The sequence below is a fragment of the Falco peregrinus genome, chromosome 5 (assembly GCF_023634155.1).
Source record: "Falco peregrinus isolate bFalPer1 chromosome 5, bFalPer1.pri, whole genome shotgun sequence".
Taxonomy (NCBI): domain Eukaryota; kingdom Metazoa; phylum Chordata; class Aves; order Falconiformes; family Falconidae; genus Falco; species Falco peregrinus.
The window spans coordinates 103,579,318-103,599,059 of record NC_073725.1 but is presented as its reverse complement, the minus strand read 5'-3'; the positions used below and the strand labels follow the sequence as shown (position 1 = coordinate 103,599,059).

The following is a 19,742-nucleotide window of genomic DNA, read 5'->3' as shown; positions in this document are numbered from 1 at the left end:
ATTGAGTACAGTTGCCTTTTCTGGGAGAAATGAAGGAGTCTAAGTGTTTGATACTTCCCTTACAGATCTAAAGTAATCATAAAAATAACCTAAAATAATCATATCCATCTTATGTATCTGATTCCATTCCTCCTCCTTTTGCTAGACTTGGACATAATGACTGTCAGCTAGTACTAGAGTGCTATGAATTTTTCATCCAAGGGTACTTTAATTTATTAAGATAGAAATACCTGTAAAGATGGGGGTAAGGGTGAGGAAAAAACACTGCAGAAAAAACCTGTCCTCTTCTCTGTAAGAACCACAGCAGTCTCCTCCCAGTTCTAGGCATTGCAGGGCAGTGAGAGCCTCATTTCCGTGTAACTCAGTAGTTTTTTGTGTTAAACTGCTGGCCTGATCTATCTGTGCATATTTAAAGATGCTGTAAAGATTGTTTTTTTCCTGTTCTTTCTTTTGCTGCTCTGATGGTGTCTTTACTGTGCTTATAGTCTAGGTAACAATGAAAATCAGTCTGTCTGTGCATGGTGTTCAAACCTGTTAAAACCTGTTGCGTCAGTCACACTGTCCTTAGGAAAGTCAGAGGTGCAACCAAGGAAAGTCTCTGGATAGGTGGTTTGCTTTCTAGGGGACTGTGGAATTGAAGTTGCTGGCAGTTTTCAGTGCTGAGCTGCTGAACTGCATCCCAAATACCTGATCTGGGAAAGGAGAGGTAAGGGCAGAAATGCAGGGAAAGGTCAGTAGGGAAAACAAGAAAGGGAGGAGCAGCTTGTATGTGTGTGGCTCAACTACGGAACCAGAACCAGGCCTGGATGGTCTGAATTGCAGCCTGAGAGAGTTTGTGGATGACAACAAATGGAAGGAGTCGTCACTGTGCCTGGAGAGTAACACTGCAACTTAGAGGGACCTCGGCAAGCTAGAGGCATGGGAGAAGAGAGGCTGAGGGGTCTGCGTTGGCTTAGCCTGGTGAAGAAGGGCGATGTAATTGTTATTTTTTCAAGTTCCTCAAATAGTGAAAAAGAGACAGTGACAGACTGTTCTCAGAGGTGCACACTGAAAGGACAAGAGGCAAGGGACACAGATACAGCAAGGAAATTCTGCCTGGGTATTGGGGTGTCTGTGTGGGGTGGGTGAGGAGAAACCCCGAACAGTGAGTGCACTGAAGCACTGGAACAGGTTGCACCAAAAAGACATAGAATCTCCAGTCTTAGAGATCATCAGTAGGTGACTGGAGAAGGCCCTGAGCGACCTGATCTAATCTGAAGTTAGTACTGTTTTGAGCAGAAGGCTGGAATATATAACCTTCAAAGGTCCTGTCTAACCAAGTTTATTTTGTGATTAATTTCATGCTAATTTCTGTTTGCTTGCATGTGGAATTTCCAAGGCTTGAATTGTACAACATTTCCTTCATGGCAGTCTGAGATTCAATTGGCCAGATTATGGATGGGGCAAGGCTGCTTCTCTGTGCTGTTGCTGCATGCATTTTATGTGATTTCCTTTCCTTTGTAGAGCAGAAGAGCAGCGCTGTCAGATAGGCTAACTCCTTTTGTTGCTGTACGTCCCATGATCTTTTCCAAAGTAGTATCTATTTATCTAGCTAACTACTTTCTATTCTCATTGTTTTCAGATGATAGTAAGTACTTACTAGAGCTGCATATAACTGAAGTATAAACTTATGGTGCTAAGCCTACTGTTACTGCCAGAGCTGTACCTCACCAAAGTTACAGGTCATGTTTAAAGTTTGTTGGACTTTCGAATTCCTGCTGATAATAGAGGGGCTGTGAGCAGGTTTTGTGTCAAATAGATTATGGATTTGTGTTTCGGCTCTAGGTAGGGATAGTCTATGCTAAGTCGTGACTCTGTTGCCAGAAGGCTGCTGATCATCTTCCCTCTTTGCCTTTGGTGCTCATACAGGTATGAGCAAGAGCAGGCACTGGTCCAAGAGGAGTTGCTCCGGCTCGCCAAAAGAGAAAGGGAAGCAGCCAGTGAGGCCTTGAATACTGCTCTTCAGCGGGAAAGGAGCACCACTAATGAAGAGAGGCAGAGAGTGGCCCAGCTGGTGAGTAACAACAAACTCCAGTACATTTCCATGCAAGACAGGCTAAAATATCTCTGCTTGAGGACATTCGTTAAATGTCACTTGTGTGATCAACTTAGAAGCTTTGGTTTAGGCTGAAACACCCGTCACCACCTAATTCATCATTTGATGTTTGGCTCACAGTGTAGCTGGCGAACTACATTTGCAGCATGTCATGCAGTGATGCTAAGGCCAAACTTGCAGGGAAAGGCTTAAGCAGTGACTGTGCTGGGGAGAGCTTTACCTGTGTAGGTCAGTGCGGTGTGTGTATATGGGGTTGTTGCTTGAGCTAGAGAGAGTGCTAAAAATATCAAGTGTTAAGTATTGTAACATTTTGAAGAAGGCTTAAGATTGTTTTTTAGGGACCAGGAAGCATAAACCCCTTTTGCACAACACACCAGTGACTCCCAAAACGATCTGTTATTGCCCAGTAGGCAGACCTATTTTTGGGGACTTCTTACCACAGCCTTTACTATTAGTCAGGCACCTTGGTGTCGCTGGGATAACCCGTTGAGTTACTGTCGTACCGGTGCTGAGAAGAGCAGTGAGGGAGGCAGAAGTAGAGTGAGGTGAGGCCGAGTAGAGCAAAAGGCTTGTGTCACTGTGGTAGATTGGAGTTGTCATTGGTGCATAATATTCACATGATACTATTTTGTATTGTTTTCTTTTGAATACTAACATTACTATGGCAATGGTAGATGCCTGTAAACAATGCAGAGTCTTACTGGAACTGCCACTTATTCCTGACCTGCAGTGGTATGAGGCGTCGGGGTGTGACAGTGAGGTAGGACCTATGCTTGCCACAGTGAGATCAAACTGCCTGTTCATTTAGACTGTGATGTTGAAGCTTTGAGAGAACTAGACTCAGAGTAATTCTCCTTGCCTGGTACACACTGAAAGGATGGTTTAGTGAGAGGACAGGCTTGAGTAATGATAGTCCTTACTGTGTTCCTTCCATGCCACTGATCTGTTGCATGCACTTGATTTAAATGAAGAATCCTTCTATAAGCATGTTTTTTCTATACATTGAATGCTAACTGGCATGGCTTACCTAGGCATGTGACTTGTCTGTGAAGCATTTTGTGGTTATGACATGAAGGTGTTGGAGGGGACTGAATAAATAAAATTTATACAAGAATGGCCGTAGTGGTTCAGACAGAAGGTCCTTCTCGCTATAGTGCATCTCTGACAGTGATCCATAGCAACTGTTTAAGGAGAGCATGGGAACAGAGCAGATGTATAGCAGTATTTCCCACCTTATACCCTTGCAACTTCTGCTGTTCTGGGGCTTAGAGGCCCCTTCAGCAAGAGGTTCTATTTTCACCTTGGTGATTAACAGTCCTTAATGAAATTGTCCTCCATGAATTCATCTGTCTGTGTTTTTGTACCCATTTGTGCTTTTTGACTCCGTGATAATGTTTGTACGTGGTTGGATTGGTAGGTCTCTGAGATTGCTTTCCTGGATATAGCTTGTGAATGTCTGCTGTGTCATAGGAAGTTTCCTCTTGGTGGGTTGTACCCTAACCACAAGAAGTTGCGTGATTGTGAGCTTTAGAATAGAGATGTGTGAGGCAGGTGACTGCTGTTCCTTTGCATAGGACATCTGGGTCATCAGATGCAGTACCAACTCTCTTTCCAGTAGAAAGAGAATATTCCCTTTATGAATGTAATTAATGGACTTCTGTAAAGAGATGGGGGAAGAAGCTAGTGGATGTGGCTCAGCTCAGAAGTAGGGCCTTGCCCTTCTGCAGTGAGCTGTAGAGTAATCCTGGAGAAATGTGACTAGCAGATTCAGGCAATATTTGTGAAGTGTAAAGAGGGCGCCTCTAAAATGAGTTGTGACCTGACCGCTAACATTCAAAAGCTGTTCTGTTATCTGAATCAGCTTTTACTCCTGCAGCGTCACATACCCAGATATTGCATACTTGATGCTCTGCAAAAATGTGATCAGGCTCTCCTTGTGTAACCCATAAAGATAAGATAGTGACCACATAGTGTTAGCCCAGAACATAGTACAAGAATGAGAAACTGTTAAATTTAATTGCTCTTTAATTATCTCTTGATCAGTCATAAATTTAAGATCCTTAAAAATGGAATAGTCTAGTCTGTCCTTGCAAAGATGAGGTCAAAGCTATTGTTTATTGACTTCTAGATGTCTTCCTAAGCAGGAACTGTTTTTGCCAGTCTTTTAAATTATTGGAATCCCTATCAGACCTGCTTTATCTTAGCTACAGTTCCCTTTTGGGCATGGTTGTATTATTGTATTGACTCAATCCTGCTCAATTTGTATCTGTCTATTGTCTAGCAGTATTGGTTTCTTCCTTTATTTGGAATAGGGCTTGAAGTTTCTTGCTCACTCTTCTGCTTTTTAGCCTTACCACATGAGGCAAATAATGGGTGTGAGCTGCTTTTTCATCTCCTTTGTGGCAGTCTTCTCTTTCAGGTAGAAGGTAGTAGTAGAGCTTAAGGTACCTAGTGGTAGTCCAGGTGCAGATGCCACTTGTAATGATCTGCTTAAATTTATAAGGGACCAACTTCCAGGTTTTTTGTTGTGACCTGCTAGGGAAGGCAGAGAAAAATGGGGCAACTCCCATGGAAAAAAATAACAAATGGATAATTTGCTTTTAGCAGCACTTAATTTAGTGAAAATTGAAAATCATGCCACATATAATTAGAAAGGTTTGGTCTGTGTATTTATTTATTTATTTAATGTTTTCAGTAAGACCTTGAGCTGCCCTGTGCCCTTAACATATAGTTTGAGGATTAGTAGCCTTTTCTTGTACAGTTGTCACCAGTAGTGCTGCAATAATCTCCTTTAACCTTACCACTTGTAGACCATAAATCCAAGTATGATAGCTGTATTTTGAAATGATTTCATTTTGATTGTGCTGAATGTCACTTGTAATTTAATCTGTTCTTTATGATTTTTATTCACTGACTTTATTATTGGCAGTATTGCTATGGAGCACTTCTTCAGTCTTATTATATAGTGCACATTCCTGAAGAGAGTGTAGACTAGAGCTAACCTTTGATAAGGAGCTTGCTGGCAGCTTCTGGGGCCAGTTACTTCATCATTTACGGGGAAGGGTGCAGATTAAAGCTTACTGTTGTTTTTTTGTGGGTTCTGTGTTTTGTTGTTGTGGTGGTGTGTGTGGTTTTTTTGTTTTCGGTGGTTTTTTTCTGTTTCCTTCTTGAAGGGGTGCACTGATACAAGAAGCATTTAGAGTTAAGTATCTGGGTCCTGTTCTACGTTTTTCTTTTGATTCTTTTTTAAATGCTTTGAACAAGGTACTTAGCTTTTAGATACCTTTATGTTTTGAGTAAAACTTAAAGTTTTAGCTTAAGAAGCAAAACAGCTCTGTAAGTAGAAACAGTGCAGCATTCACTTCTCTCTTTGAATATGTTTTTTGATTAACCGTGGGGGACTGGCTTGAATGAAAATAGTCTGCTAAGCTGCTGCAGAAGGACTCTTACATGTTTGTTTCAAAGATAAAATGTTTTGTTTGTTTGTACAGCACTGCAGGATTGTGGTCTGGCTGGACTCTGAATAATTTAATGCTGTGGGTACTTACAATACAACAAGGATTATATGTACAGTATTCACAGCAGGGCCTGGGGTGTTTAATGCTTGTAGCATGCTTTCAGTCTCATGTAAAATATCCAAGAATTAATACAGCTATCTTTATATCCTTTTTTATTTCTAGCATGAGGGACTTCCAAAGTTGTCATAGTCAACTTACTTAATTGCTTCACTGTGTTGTGAATAATCTCACCTTTCCCCTGTACCAAGGGTCTTTCCTTTTTTACTTCCAATTAATCAAAACCTCTTTTCTCAACTTCTCAGTTCTTTTGGCTTTCTTTTTTTCTCCTTCTTACCAACAAAAGAAACTTTGCAAGCAAAGCTGCTCTTTTTTCTCCTTTCTCCTTTTGTAATCTCTTAAGGCTGCACAGCATGTGCAGCATATGCATCATGAGCCTCTTGGAGCCAGTGACTCCCTGCCTGATGGTTTTTGCTGGAACCTTTGAGACAAATCAATGTGGAATGGAGATGGAGAAAAGCAGAAGCTGGGGGGGGGGGGGGGGGGGGGGGGGGAGAATAAACGCGATTAAGCGAAGACATCTCATTACTACTCTAGAAAGGGAGGATTATAACTTATAAAATAGGAGGATCTCATTTAGGGGCCATGTCTGCCTCTGTTATCAGGACAGAGGGAGAGCAAATAGAATAAATGAAATTAATACTTTGAAAAGAAGCATTACCCGGATTTGAGAATTGGTCTAATATGATTTGTGCAAAGCTCTGAAGTTCTTATCTCCCCATTTAATACCCCTTGGATAATGGCTTTGTCAGAGTTATTGACCAAAAGTCATCATCTTCCTTCCCACTTTGAAAGAATGAATTCAGAAATGGGGTAATGGCAGGACAAACTTTGCACCATGATTAGCTTTTTCAGACAAGATTGATGGGCGTTGGTTCCTGCATGGAAAGAGACTGGACACAGAATTCCTAAATTGCTGGGAGTGTTTTTCCAGCTATTGATGATGGACAGCTTACTATTCCCAGTGTTCCTGGTCATGCCCTGCTCACTGGCTTGCTGGATGGCAACCTGTGCTTTCTGGTGGCTCCAGCATTGCACTGTTGTGATTAGTGTGGCCCAGAATATATACGTGGGAGGAAATACAAGGATTTAGGATTTGTCTCTGGTTGCTCCAGTAGCTGATTATAATTGGTCGTAGGCTGTCAGATTCTTTCTGATGATTTCTTGCTCAGAAATAATCTCTTTGCTCTTCAGAGCCTTTCATTTCCTCTTGTTGATTCAGGAGAGAAGGGCAGAAGGAAGAACGCATGGCTGGGAATGTCTTTTCATCAGAGCAGTGGGTTTTGATACTGGTGTCATTCGTGAATGTGGGATTCTGAACTTTCGGGCTTTGCCTGTGGCATACTTTAGACACTTCCACCCTTTCTTTAGTGTATATTGATCTGCTGACATTTTAACTGATATGTTTTCTTCTCCATTTCAAGGAATGTGGAGGTAGAATTGCTTAAAATTGCTGAAAGCCCATCCATAGGTTGTTACAATGGAGGAGAATTTTGGTGGTAATTGGGGAGTGACCAGGTGGAGTAGTGATATCAAATGTTTAATAAAATTGAATGTATTGTTAGTGTTTTCTTTTTGGCCTTGTAAGGGTAGAGAAATGATCCAATTGGCCCATTCATGGAAAGTTTTCTATAGATTTCTGGTCATTGATGAAGCTTCGAGCCAATCTTGCTTACATTTTGTTGCTGTGAATTGCCCACTGTTGTTGAGCAGTAGTGTCAACTGTAGATGCAGCTGAGCTGGTACTGAAGATGGTTTTAGAAATGGTGCTGAACATCTTTTAGTTTTGTTAAGGCTTCCATTTCCTTTGTGATAAGCTGGGGATCAGCTTCATCCCGGCTGATTAGCCATAGGTAAGCGTCTCTAGATTAGACTGGGGTTTTGTTGTGCTTAATCTCCTATCGCTGTGACAAGCTGGAGTGCTCGGCTGAGGTCCAGTAGTAGCATGGTGTTGGCATGGGGCCATCAGTGAAGTGAGACTGCTGCTTTTGAGGTCAGGCCTCTGTCATCAAAACTTGTCATTTTTTCCTCCCTGTTTGTTTGAGTTGATGTAATTAAAAGTATTCTGTCTATGAGCTTTGGGTTATTGTCTGGATACTGTTCACATCAGGGCCAGTTTTGTTGGTGCTGTTTGCTCTGTACCTAAAATGTAGCACACTGAGCTAAAACCCTTCTCTTTGTAAGTTGGAAGCCTACGTGTAGGAAATGAGTTCGTTCCGGGAGGAGGCATTACTAACACAAATCTTGGGATTTAGTGTTTAATAGCTCTAATTTCTGCAAATAATTCTTGATTGAAGTTTTTTGTGGGTGAAGCAAAAACACTGATTAAATCAGAAAGTATGGAGGCTTGTTTTAAATAATGCAAAATGAGGAAAAAGCCCATTTAGTTACTTTTCTTGAAGTTTGATTTTCATTGATGTTACAGCGATTAGCAACATATACGTACATGTGTTGGTTAAAGGAATGGCACCTTTTTTTCAGATTAATTTTTGTTTTCTTTAGAAAATGACTGGTGCATTTAGTTACTAGAACATTAATTCCTACATACAGTGTGGGTACCACCAGTTGTGGGGGCAGTAGCTCTTGATGATTGTTGTTCCTTCCAGTTTGACTATTTGCAGAGCATTCACATACTGTGTGTCGATGCTTGTGTACCTGCTCTTACTGCAAGCAAAACCAGCTAGGGAGCTCTGACTAGGTTAGCAGGAGTGGTGTTATCTTTGACTAGAAGTTGCAATGCAGTTGTTCTCAATTGCTTTCACTAGTTGAATAGAACTGCCTTTTAAATGTGTTGATACAATGGAAAGATGTGTTTTTTGGTTTAAGCCTTAATGATTTGTTACAAAGTGTTGCAAGCTATTGATAGATTAAATAGCTAGGCTGAGTAACTTCAGACCTTGTTTCTCCTATCCCGCTCATTCTTGCTGTCTGGGCTAGGAGATACTTGTAGACTTCCCTTTGAAGAAAGTTTATTAGTGTGGATCTTTTAAAGTTAGTGGTCTGTTATTCTGTAGTCTTTGGCCAGAACATCCATCCTTCCCCTCACCCCATTTGTGTTCCTCTTTGGCTGCTACCTTCTACTACAGAAGTGGGTGCCTTTGTGCAATGCAGGAATTACTACTTTTAAATGTTTAACGGTTTCATAAAGGGTTCTCTGCAGAAAGTAATCTTGCAGTATTAAATGGTGGACTTAGGAAAGGTTTGCATTAAATTTAAGCTCGGCATGGTGAGAATCTACATGTCTTCTAGCCTCCAGCAAGCTATTAACTTCTGTCTCTGGAGCATCAGTGAGGTCTAAATTTAACTAAAATGTGTACTGCAATGAACCCTGAATGTGAAAACAAAGCCAAGCCAACTCCTCTTTCTCAATCTTCTTTTGAGGGAAGGTAAAGGTGTTATCTGGCTAAAGGTAAGATGCTGCATATGTATTCATTATTTTCCCTGCTACTGCTACTATGATTTGTCAGACATTCATAGCATTTTTTTTTAACAACCTCCAATTTCTGCAGCTAGTCTTTTATCTCCTGACTGAAGGTTAATTTGTGTTTCGAGAGGTTTTGCAGATTTCAGCAGCCGATGGTCGTTTGAGCTTCTCATTTTTGTAGTCTCTTGGGCTAAGGGACCTTATCACAGGGTTGGTCTATTTTTAAATCCTACAGCTGCAACAAATTGAAGCTGTTTGTGGTGCTGCCTGCTTCCCCTGTCTTGCCTTCAATTCTTCTGTGCCCATATTTCACACGTTTTGGTTTTTTTGTTGTCTGCCAAGTTCATATGCTCCACAGAAACTTCTTTCAGATTCATTTGTTCTGACTTATGATTATTGTAAAGCTATTCAATCATTTAAAAAGCAATAGATAAGATTAGCCTTCCTTTCCCCCTATCTATAACTACAAAATATGAAGCTCATAAAAAAATAAGAGAAGAATATGCTGATATTTTTCCATGAGTGGTCCAGCAAAGCTAGTACGCTGGTGGGTTTTTTTTGTTTTGGGTTTTTTGTTTTTTTTTTTTACTGCCAGACTACTGTAGAGTAGCAAAATGCTGCTCTAATTTTGCAGCTAATTTTGGGGGCATAAGCAACAGAGATTTGGTAATGCATCAGGATGTTTCAGTAGCCTTTCCTTTCCCATGAGCCAATATTAGTCAATCCTATGAGCCAGTATTAGTGAAATGTGGTATGTTTTGTGGTATGAGATTGTCATAGGTGTAAAGGCTGAGACTGTTTTAAGAATATAGTTCCCACTAGCTTGGTTAAACCTTATTTTTGGATTAGGATTTTGCTTGTCTGTGTTTGGAGTGTTTGGAATATTACATCTATCTAACTTAGTATTTGGTGATAGCTTTCCAATATTCATTGTATTCTATCTAAAATATGATGGTGTTTGAATCTTGGATCAATGATCTTTGATTACTGAAAATTCTCCTGATGTTTCTGTCACAAAATGTTACTTAAAAAGAGAGCAAGATTATGAATTTAAAGGGCTAATATAATAGCTAGGAAATAAATTTGCAGTAAATGAAAACCTTTGCTCTTGCACTCTCAGATGATGGGGATGTGAGGTAGGTGACCTGCCACTGGATGTTGTTTCTGTCATATTTCTGAAATGCCATGAAAACTAGCGTTGGTGCTTCCACCAACACCTTTTCTTGGAACCTTAACATGTCTTGATGCAGTCCTTGTTGACAGCAGAGGGGTGGTACAGATGGTATGTGATGTGGGCAGAGTGTTCCACACTGGGCAGTGGTGTGAGAAACAGTGCAGGGTTCTTTCTGGGTCTTAATAAGAAAGACTGACAAATGGGTTAATGAAATAGCTGTTTTAATAAGATAAAATAAAAAGATTATAGATAGCAAGTAAATCTTACATCCCTTCAGGTGGTGGCACCCCTGCTTTCATGCAGCATTGGATAGACCCTGGATGGATTTTCCTATGGCATGCTGTGCAAATGGAGAGGTTCTGCCTTTTTTTGTCACTTGAGCAATTATATTATTACAAGAAACATCTGTGAAGGATGTTCCCATAAGAACATTTTGCTACTCTTTTTAGATAATAGCACGGTCCCGCAGAGGCCGGTAGTGAGGGTCAGCTGCTGCAGACTCCTCTGTGGAGGTACCTTGCCGAGGTGCCTGTGCAGCACCGGACAGGCCTGGTGGTCATGCTGTATCTGTATGTACAGCACGGCACGGGCCTGCGCCTGCTCAGGTTAACTGGTCTGGGGATCACCACCTCCTCAATGCACAGTCGCCACCCAGTCAGGATAACTACATCTACCCCTCATGCAGTTTTTACCTTTCTGAAAGATAGCTAAGTTACAGATTATATTAGCAAGCTGTTCAGCTAATCTGAAGTTTCCTGATGGGCTGGAATGTTACTGGTGTGGTAACAGCTGTCAGTGCACAGCACAGACCAGTGTGGGGTATTCCAGTGGGTTCCCATACAGCAGCTGTTCATAGTAACATACGGGCTTCTCAAGCTCCAAGTACCAGGCCCAACAGAGCAGATGTGTCCTATTCAAGATCACATTTTCTCAAATAACGATGTTTTCACAAGTCTCTCGATACAAATAGTTTTGTTGGGTCATACTGGAAGATGAAGCTGAGTCTACATGGTGTGATGGAAGAAATCAAAATAAGCACCAATATTATTTCTTTATTTCTAACCTTAAAGAAGAGTTAAAGCAAGTTGATATGAAGAGTAAATTTTGCTGAGGCTTTTTCCAGTTTGTTTATACCCTCTGCTACAGATGGGCATCCTCAAACTTGCTTCTATTTGCTGATGAAGTTTATTTTCATTCTTGTTTGCTTCCCTCTCTCTGTCTTTTAACTTTCCCCAAACTGCAGGACTGTTTGCTCCTGCTGCTTCTCCTTGTTGGTGGCGTTATCAGGCATGTGTACAGCGGGTGAGATTGCAAACGCCACTGTTCTCTGGGATTCTAAGGATCAGACAATGTTTTACACGCCGTCCCATTCTCTAGCTGGCTGGTTGGACATGATGTTGGTACCTTATCTTCACGCTGACACACACTGGACATTAATAGAAATACATTGCTGAGGCACATGTGTGGAATTTCAAGCAGCCTTTCTAGCTGTGCTTTAGATAGTCTATTGTGTGCTTAACCTCTTGGAAGAGGTTTTGATGAGAAATGCATAATGTTAACTCTTGGGCAGCTGGGTGGACTTACTACAGTCAGCATAATATCCTCCTAATTGCATGCTGCTTATGTATTTTGGAGTTTCAGCGGTTTTAAACCTATCTTTCCATGACCAATATTCCTGCTTCCTAATGCAATTTTTCAGGGAAGAAATAGGTATGTGTATTGCATGTGGGGAGGAGGTAGGAAATATGTGCTGTAGAGGGAAGTGAGCTGCCAGCATCCTTGTTCAGCTTTGTCTGAAGTCTGTTCCTGAATTATTTTTGGCTCTGATTACCTTACATCAAATAAAAAAATGACCTGGATGCAACTGCTGCTATTTGCCAGGAATTCCTTCTGCTTTTGGAGCACATCAGAATTGTTATTGTTTCCTTTGTACTATATACGTATACTTTCTCTACTTGTTTGTGACGACCATCTGCAATTATCTGTATTATTTATGAGTCCCGAGTAAAACATGACGGGAAGTAGCTTCTTAAAAGGGACTGTACTGAGGGAGAGGAAATGAGCTGATGACTTTCTCTTTGATTTTTGTTTAGACAATGAAATTAGAACACCTGCAAGCTTATGAGGGAGGGAAGGAATTAGGAGAGTTAGCTGGCTTTTTTTCCTGTCTGTGTGTTACATTGGGGGTTTAGAGCCTTTTTAGCCTTGAAGACTTTGTGATAATGGGCAAACTTGAAGAATGATGCAGTAGGAGTTGAGGGTAAAAATTGATCAAACAGACAGATAGATCAGGGCAATGTATAATTACTGTCCAAAAGAAAAAAGCTCCATAGTTTAATACCTACTTGAATAGTACATTAGACTAAGGATACATTTGTTAAATAACCAGTGCCCTTCCAATTAAGACTGAGAGCTTGCCACGTACATTGACTGAATCTTCAGCTTTTGCCATGGAAAAAGTGGTTTGCTGTTTAGCAGATGACTTCAAGCCCCTTTCTTTTCTATATAGGCTTGTATCTCTTCTCTCTCCTTTTCCCTTCTCTCTAGAGTCTGAGCGGAATGGCTGTCTTCCTCAGTGTTCATCTTGCTATTGCTGTAATTGGCACTGTCAACTGAAACTGTGACTCCCTTCTATAGTTTCTGAACTTCCAGTACACAAACGGTTCCTTACAATAGTTGTCGTCTTCCCAGCTGAAGGCCTGAGCAATCAGTCATTTTGTATTTTCATATGATATGCTCTCCAAGTTTAACAGCTAAATCTGGAAAAAGGGGGATTGGGTATAAGGATGTGTTAAAAAAAAAAAAAAAACAAACAAAACAAACAACCCCATAAAACCCCCACAAAAACAAACCAACAAAAACAAAACAAAGAACAAACCACCACAAAACATAGCAGTACTTCAAAAAATAAACAAAACCAAAACCACAACGATAACAAAAACTAAGTCAGCTGCAAATAAACTTGCATGTTTCTTAAACCTTCTTCTCTAGCTTTTCAGGGTAAAAGATTTTTGTTTCAGGAACAAAATATGAAAAAGCATGAGAAGTTTAAACTGCAAAGCCAACTAGTATTTTAATGATACTGAATGTCAGTGTGGTCTATTTCATCATGTAAAAAGTTGCACACACACCCCCCCCCCCAGCCAGTGTGCCTCTTCCTGTTCAAGGCTCAGCATTTTGCAGTGTAATTTTTCTAAGCTTTCTGCAACTGAAGGTTATCATAGGGTTCTATTAAAAAAACCCCAACAGACTACAACCTACTTGCCTGTGATTTCCTGTTATACAGCAAAAAGAGGTGCTTCTCTGGTCAAGTAAGAATTTGACAGTGTTCCTGTACTGGTAACAGAAGTGGGATGCGTCAACACCTTTTCCTATCTGATTGCTGTTCAGAAGCCAGGTTTCAGGTCACTCTGCCCTTTTTCCAGATTGTGATGAACGTCTAAATGCAGTCTTGAAGCTGTTGCCAGCCACTTGCATTTTCTTTTCTCTAGAACAGTTCAGTAGTAGTTCATCAAATTTTATGCATCTGGGGTAAAAAGAAGAGTTTTAATTGTAATTAATCTTAGAGTACTAGTTTGTGCCCAAATTAAGTGGGGACCAGTAGCCGTGTTCCTGTTCCAATAATGTCATTCTGCCTTAGCAGGCTCATTTTCCAAGGTTAATAAGGAATGTGTTAAGGCACCTGGAGGGAAAGGAGCTCTAACGGCCTTAGCTGCCGTTCTCCTCGGTGTAGATGGGACTAGGTGGTTGGTTGATAAATACTTTGATGCCTCAGGCCTTGCAAATGCACGTGGCTCCCTTAGGAAAGAAAGTAGTTCCAGGGGTACCATGGGTGTTCTTCAGGCGGGATTGAAGCAGCTAGACAGAATAGATTTCCTCCAGCACCAGTCTCACTAACATGAGTTTTAACCCCTCTTAATTTCTGTGTTTTGCTGTCAAGTATCCTGGTGGGCAGGCAATGGTAGATGAGAGATTTTTCTGACTGTGTGTGCATGCCAGTGCAGGCAGAATTTTGCCTTATTTGCACATGTGTTTAGAAGTTACATCTGCATGTTGCACGAGAAATATGTCTTACTGGGTATTCTCAAACTGTAGTAAAAATTCACATCTTTGTAAGAACGAATAATAAACTTCTGTGTAATTAGACTAATTTGCTATTGTTGCTCCTTGGCCAGCAGATGTTGCTGTTGAGCTTGGTTAGGCTTCACCGTAGCGTTCAGCAAGTCACTTGCCTGTTTTAAGAGCTATGATGTAGACGGATTCGGAACTAAGTTTCCTACTTGATAATTCATGTCATCTACTGGTAAGTCAATATACTGTCCAGAGACTTACGGTACATCTTGCGCACACGTGTGTGTATATAAATAAATGATATTAGCATGTCTATTTTGACCAGTGCATTATTTTTTTCTCTCATTACTGACTCTGAATTCTTATGAAACTTTTTGCTTCATTAGCAAAGCGGGTTTGATTTGTTTATTTTAAAATTATTTTTGAGGTAGGGAGTTTGTTGGCTTTTCAAGTGAGCCTTTAAAACATGATGCTGCAAATAGAGTCTAATAATCCATAAACAGCATATGCTCATTAATACCCTTTGAATTTAGTGTCTTGTGAAAATCTATTACCTGCCTCATGCAGAACCTGGGAGATGAATTATGTGTTTTATTTGGGGTTAAAACCACAGCTCAGCCCGGTGGCTGCTCTGTGTGTTGGTCTTGCAGACCCTGTGCTCTGCTCCTCAGTTCTTTGGGATGTGATTCTAGCTGTAGTACTTTTATTTTGGAACAAAGATTTTTAATGTGCATCTCTGTTGTGTGCCAGTGATGATGCCTGAGTTCATACTCTTTTCCTGTGGTGTAATAACTTTTGCAGCAGCAGTGAGTATTTCCTGAAGATGGCACTGAAGGTACATCCATGAAGACTCCTTTCCAGGGGTGGACCTGCAACTGCTGAGCCCTCAAATTGCTTGCATACCAATGAAATGTCACAAAGTTTTTTTTCTTATTTGTTTTCATTCTGTCTCTAGCTTCTCCAGCAGTTACCATAATATTTTTCAGGATGAGCTTACACTAAGTTTTTGAAGTTCATTGGTTTCTATAGAAATACAACATTTAGAGTTGTGAGGCCACTATGTACTGACAGAGTTTACGAACTGGAGATGTATGTTGAATCAGCCTGCTTCTGTCTTTCATTTTCTCACCATGCTTCCTGGGGCTTGCTTTCATGCTTTAATGCATGGATCTAGCAGCTTGTGAGGTTGCTGTGCGTTCTAGCTGCAGAGTGGAGGACAAGGCTGTTGGGAAGGCAATGCAGGTTTCCACACTAAGTAGTATGTTTTCAGCCACCTCAAATTTCTCTTTGGTCTTCAGCTCTCTGGTTGGTTTCTAGTAGTACTTGGAGGGGTAGATAACTGCTGCTGAGAGTTGGTGTGGTTTGAGAAGTGGTGGGAGGATAGTGGCAGATGCTGTCCTAATGACATCTTGTGCTCTCTATCAAAACTAATGTCACTGCCTCTATTCTTCAGATCCTCTTTAAGATTCACTGTTTTGACCTACATCCCAGCCTTCTAATTGGCTAAAACCTACAAAACCTGGTCTGTAAAAATTGACTATAGTATCTGTGTCCCTTTGGTTTTGACTGTCTGCAGTCAGACTATGTAGACTGCCTAAGAAGGGCTGTACTGAAAAACCAGTGGAGTTTTTTTCAGTAGAAGTTTGGGATGTGTATGCAGTGCTTTTGTAGAGGCAGTATCTCAGGTCAATCTTCACTGATATTGTAGGTTTCTGACTGATCTGAGTCATTTGGAGTTTAAAACATAAAGATGATCTAGCTGGCCTTGGACAAAATGAATTACTGCTTTGAAGGCAGAATCTTCTCTTAAGGGAGAAGTTGGTGGTTGGCTGGAATCCCTGCAGATTTTTGGGGAGATTTTTATCTTTTCATCTGTTTTCAAGAAGGAGAAACGAGTTACAAAAACCACTTAAAGGTTCAGTTAAGATTTATTCTGGCTGTGTAACTGCCTCCCATAATAACTTTAATATGCATCATCCTGAAACTCCTAATTGGCCCTGGTGTTGGCAGGGCTTTCAGACCCAGCAGAATCTCCAATGTTCAGCAGCTTTTAGGAAGGATTGTAGCCAGAGAAGCACAAAAGATGAAATGGCTGCCTTATAAATTCTGACTGACCTTGAGAGTCCTTGTTTTAACAAGCAGGAGGACGCTGTTGAGAGCCATCTAGATAAGAGCAGTAGTGGGAGTGTGCGTAGGTGCGCAATTGTTGAGGCAAGAGGGGAAGATGGGGGAAGACCTTGTGGGCTTGGTGGGAGGAGGTGGTTTTGTTGTGGGCTATGTACCTACCTACACTGTTGTTTCTGTTCTTGGTTGGAGTCTTGTCTGTACTGACACTGATTAAAAATGGTTGGTTTTTTGTTTTTTTTTTTTGTTTTTTTTTTGTTTTTTTTTTTTTTGTCTGATGGATGGTTGTGGGGGTGGGCTATGGAAGGTCTGTGGGTTGAAGTAATCCATTTCATCAATTAGTGTCTTTATTTAAGAAATGATCCCAGTCAGTTGTTCTTCAATAATTAGTGACTGACTGGTCCTGTGTGGGTGCTCGTCAGACAGATCAGAGCCTGAATGACCAGGGAGGCTGAAATTTTCTTTAGCTTCTTCTCTGCTCCCCTTGTGCCTGGATGGGCAGGAAAGCCTGCCAGGCTGCTGTGGTATCATACCATTTTTGTGAACGATGGAGGACTGTCATTCTTGCTCTCCTGGGCTGTCAGTTGAGCAACTTTGGTAGACCCTAAATTCCCTTTAAAACAAAACATTTGGCTTAATTTATTTCATTCTATTAAGTAATTTCACTGCTAATACGTAATTTTCTACAGCAGTGATGCTTGTCTATGCTTTAATTATCACAAAGCTGCACAATTCCCCCTCCCCCCTGCCTGGAAGCTGTCACTTGTGCAGGGTGGTTTTGCAGAGGTAAGTGTGTAATACATGGCAGTGCTTTGGGTCTCACACAGTACTTGGGCAGTTGCTGATTGCTAAATGTAGGTAATAGAAGAGGCAAGGATTTTGGTCTGTCTATTAGTGGCTCTTACCCCTGTGGAGTGAGAGATGCTGGGAAGCAAAAAGCTTATCAAAACTTCATAATAAGGGCTTGAAGACAAAGTGTGAGTGAGTGCTGATTGGAGGCGTTAAGCTTACAGGTGTTAGGAAAATTTGGAAGCCCAAGTAATGTAGGAAATGAATCATTCGTGATCCTGGGCAGGAGCCTGGGAGCCCTGATTTTGTTTGAGAAAGATTCTTTGTATTTCTTTTCTCCTCCTCCCCGCCCCAGCTTTGTTACTCTCTTTTTGGTAAACAGACACTCTGCGTGCAGAAGAGCCCAGTAAAAGCCTTTGATCCAGCCAGGAAGTGCAACTGAGTTACAGGGTATTTACTGATAACTGGTGGAAGATACATACTCCGGTGAAATACCTGTTATTTCTCAACACCACACTCTCTTGTTTGTGAAGGTGTGATTTTTGTTAACAGAGGACAGGGTCAGTCCTATCTGAACAGAGGGCATGTGGGCAACATGATACTTGTGTCGCTGGAAAGTAACGGTCTGTTTGGGAGAGATTTCTAAACCCTTGGGGCTCATAATTGTGCTTGCCTTGTTTCACAGAGTTGAGAGAAGTGGGTTGTAGACACCTTATTTAACTTGCAGTGATGCACGGAGGTTTGTGGATGAAGAATACCTGGAGCATGTGTCAAAAATATAGCAAATCTTGAGAGGGACCTGATAGAAATGAGGACAGTATGAGGAAGCAAAGCCTGTTTATTATCTTATAATAGATGGAAATGAGGCCATTTATTGGTGTTATCTGCTGGAAGAGGCATTCTGTTAACTACCTTTGTTTGGAACGCTGACCAAGATGTGCAATACGTAATTGTGCTGCAGCTTCCATCCTGACTTCATTCTTAGGATGGAAATTACTCTCTTTCACATACAAAAGCATTGAATTATTTTCCTGTATTGTTATGATGAAGGCAATTTCTGGTTGCTGACTGGCAGGAATGAGGAGGGGAGGACTGTACAGCTTGTGTGGCAACACATCCTCAGTCCCTACGTATCTGTTGTGCTTGGCTGGCAGCAGTAGCACCTGTTTGAGCAAGATTTCTTTGGCCTAGAAGCACATTGTATATTTTCTTTGGCCGAAGGACATAGTCTTAAGTATGTCACTTGAAGACCTCACAGTTTGCTGAGCTCTGAATCTTTCCATCAATCTCATACTTATTTTTTATGGTATTTATCACCATAATGTTTTATGTACTTTTCAGATAAGTAAACTGGCATAATATGGTGGTCAGTTTGATGACTGTCTTCCTCTTGGGAAAGGACGTTATATTAAGAATTCTACTCCTGCAGGAGGTCATATGCTCAGCCCACAGTAATTTAGTCTGAGAACTTTTTCTTTCTGGTAACCCGAACACCTTTGACAATTTTCAAAATGTCTCTTCTCTAAATACTGTTGGTTGAAATACTTTTCCACACCTGGCAATGGATGCTCACATAGAAAGATTTTATAGTGGCAGAACTAATACCCAGAACTATGGGCTTGGTTTTTGAATTTGTTTAAAGCATGCTTGAAAAATTTCCCATAAGAGTATGGACGTAAATACTGCCTTAGTGGCTTTTTTGACTCATCTTATGGAAAGCGCTTGCCAGGTTTGAAGTTTCCATGAGCTTATGTTAGTTAGTTCTCTGGATCTGTACTCTCACCTTTATAATATACATGCCAAGCAGGAATGAGATGAGATGACACTCTTAAAATTTTTAGTTCATGAAAAGATACAAAAAAACCCCGGGGAGGTGAGGAGAAAGCCCTTAATGGTGGTGATGGAGCTCATTGCCTCAATTCTCCTGGATGATGTGAGTGAGATACAAGTGGAGGGAGCATTCCTTATCCACATGACAAGGGAGATTGGTTGGACACTGTGATGGAGCTGCTAGGGGAAAGGGTGAGTGAATGATCCTCATGGGGCACAGTGTGGGGGGAAAACCCCAATGGGAGAAAAAAGGCACTTCCTGGCTCTGTGTGTGCATGTGATGCTTTTGCCTCCTGGAGTTTGCTGGCAGGTGTGGAGAGAAAGGATCCCAGCCTGGCAAGTCAGCCACCAGTGTGGCTGATGATTAATTGCCCTTTTTAAATTGCAATTATGTCAGTCATAGAACCTGTGAATATTAATTCCCAATTTGCTGCTTGAAAAACTGAATGATGATGAGACTGGTCCGTTTTACCGATGTCTCAGAAGCGGGCTGAGTGCTGCAGCCAGCAGTTACTACTGAAAGGAAAGGCTGCTGCGAGTCTTTGTGTTGTTTTGTGTGTCTTGCCTCTTCTTTTTCAGTGTTTCCATTCCCTCTTTCAGAATCCTTCCGGTGCTTACAGCAAGTTTTCCACACTGACAGTAGTAGGTGGCAGGCTGACA

The 19,742-nt window shown here is 41.2% G+C and overlaps 1 protein-coding gene across 9 annotated transcripts in view; it reads left to right on the top strand.

Annotated features, from left to right (window-relative positions):
* CHCHD6 (coiled-coil-helix-coiled-coil-helix domain containing 6) overlaps positions 1 to 19,742 on the top strand; it is a 115,978-nt gene that overhangs the window by 5,095 nt on the left and 91,141 nt on the right. For all 9 annotated transcript variants that reach the window (XR_008747154.1, XR_008747153.1, XM_055803499.1 and 6 more), the window contains one exon: positions 1,909 to 2,053. Coding sequence is in view for 7 of the 9 variants with exons in the window: in XM_055803499.1 (XP_055659474.1) it covers positions 1,909 to 2,053 (145 nt within the window). In the remaining 2 variants the exon portion in view is untranslated. The remainder of the gene's footprint in view (positions 1 to 1,908; positions 2,054 to 19,742) is intronic.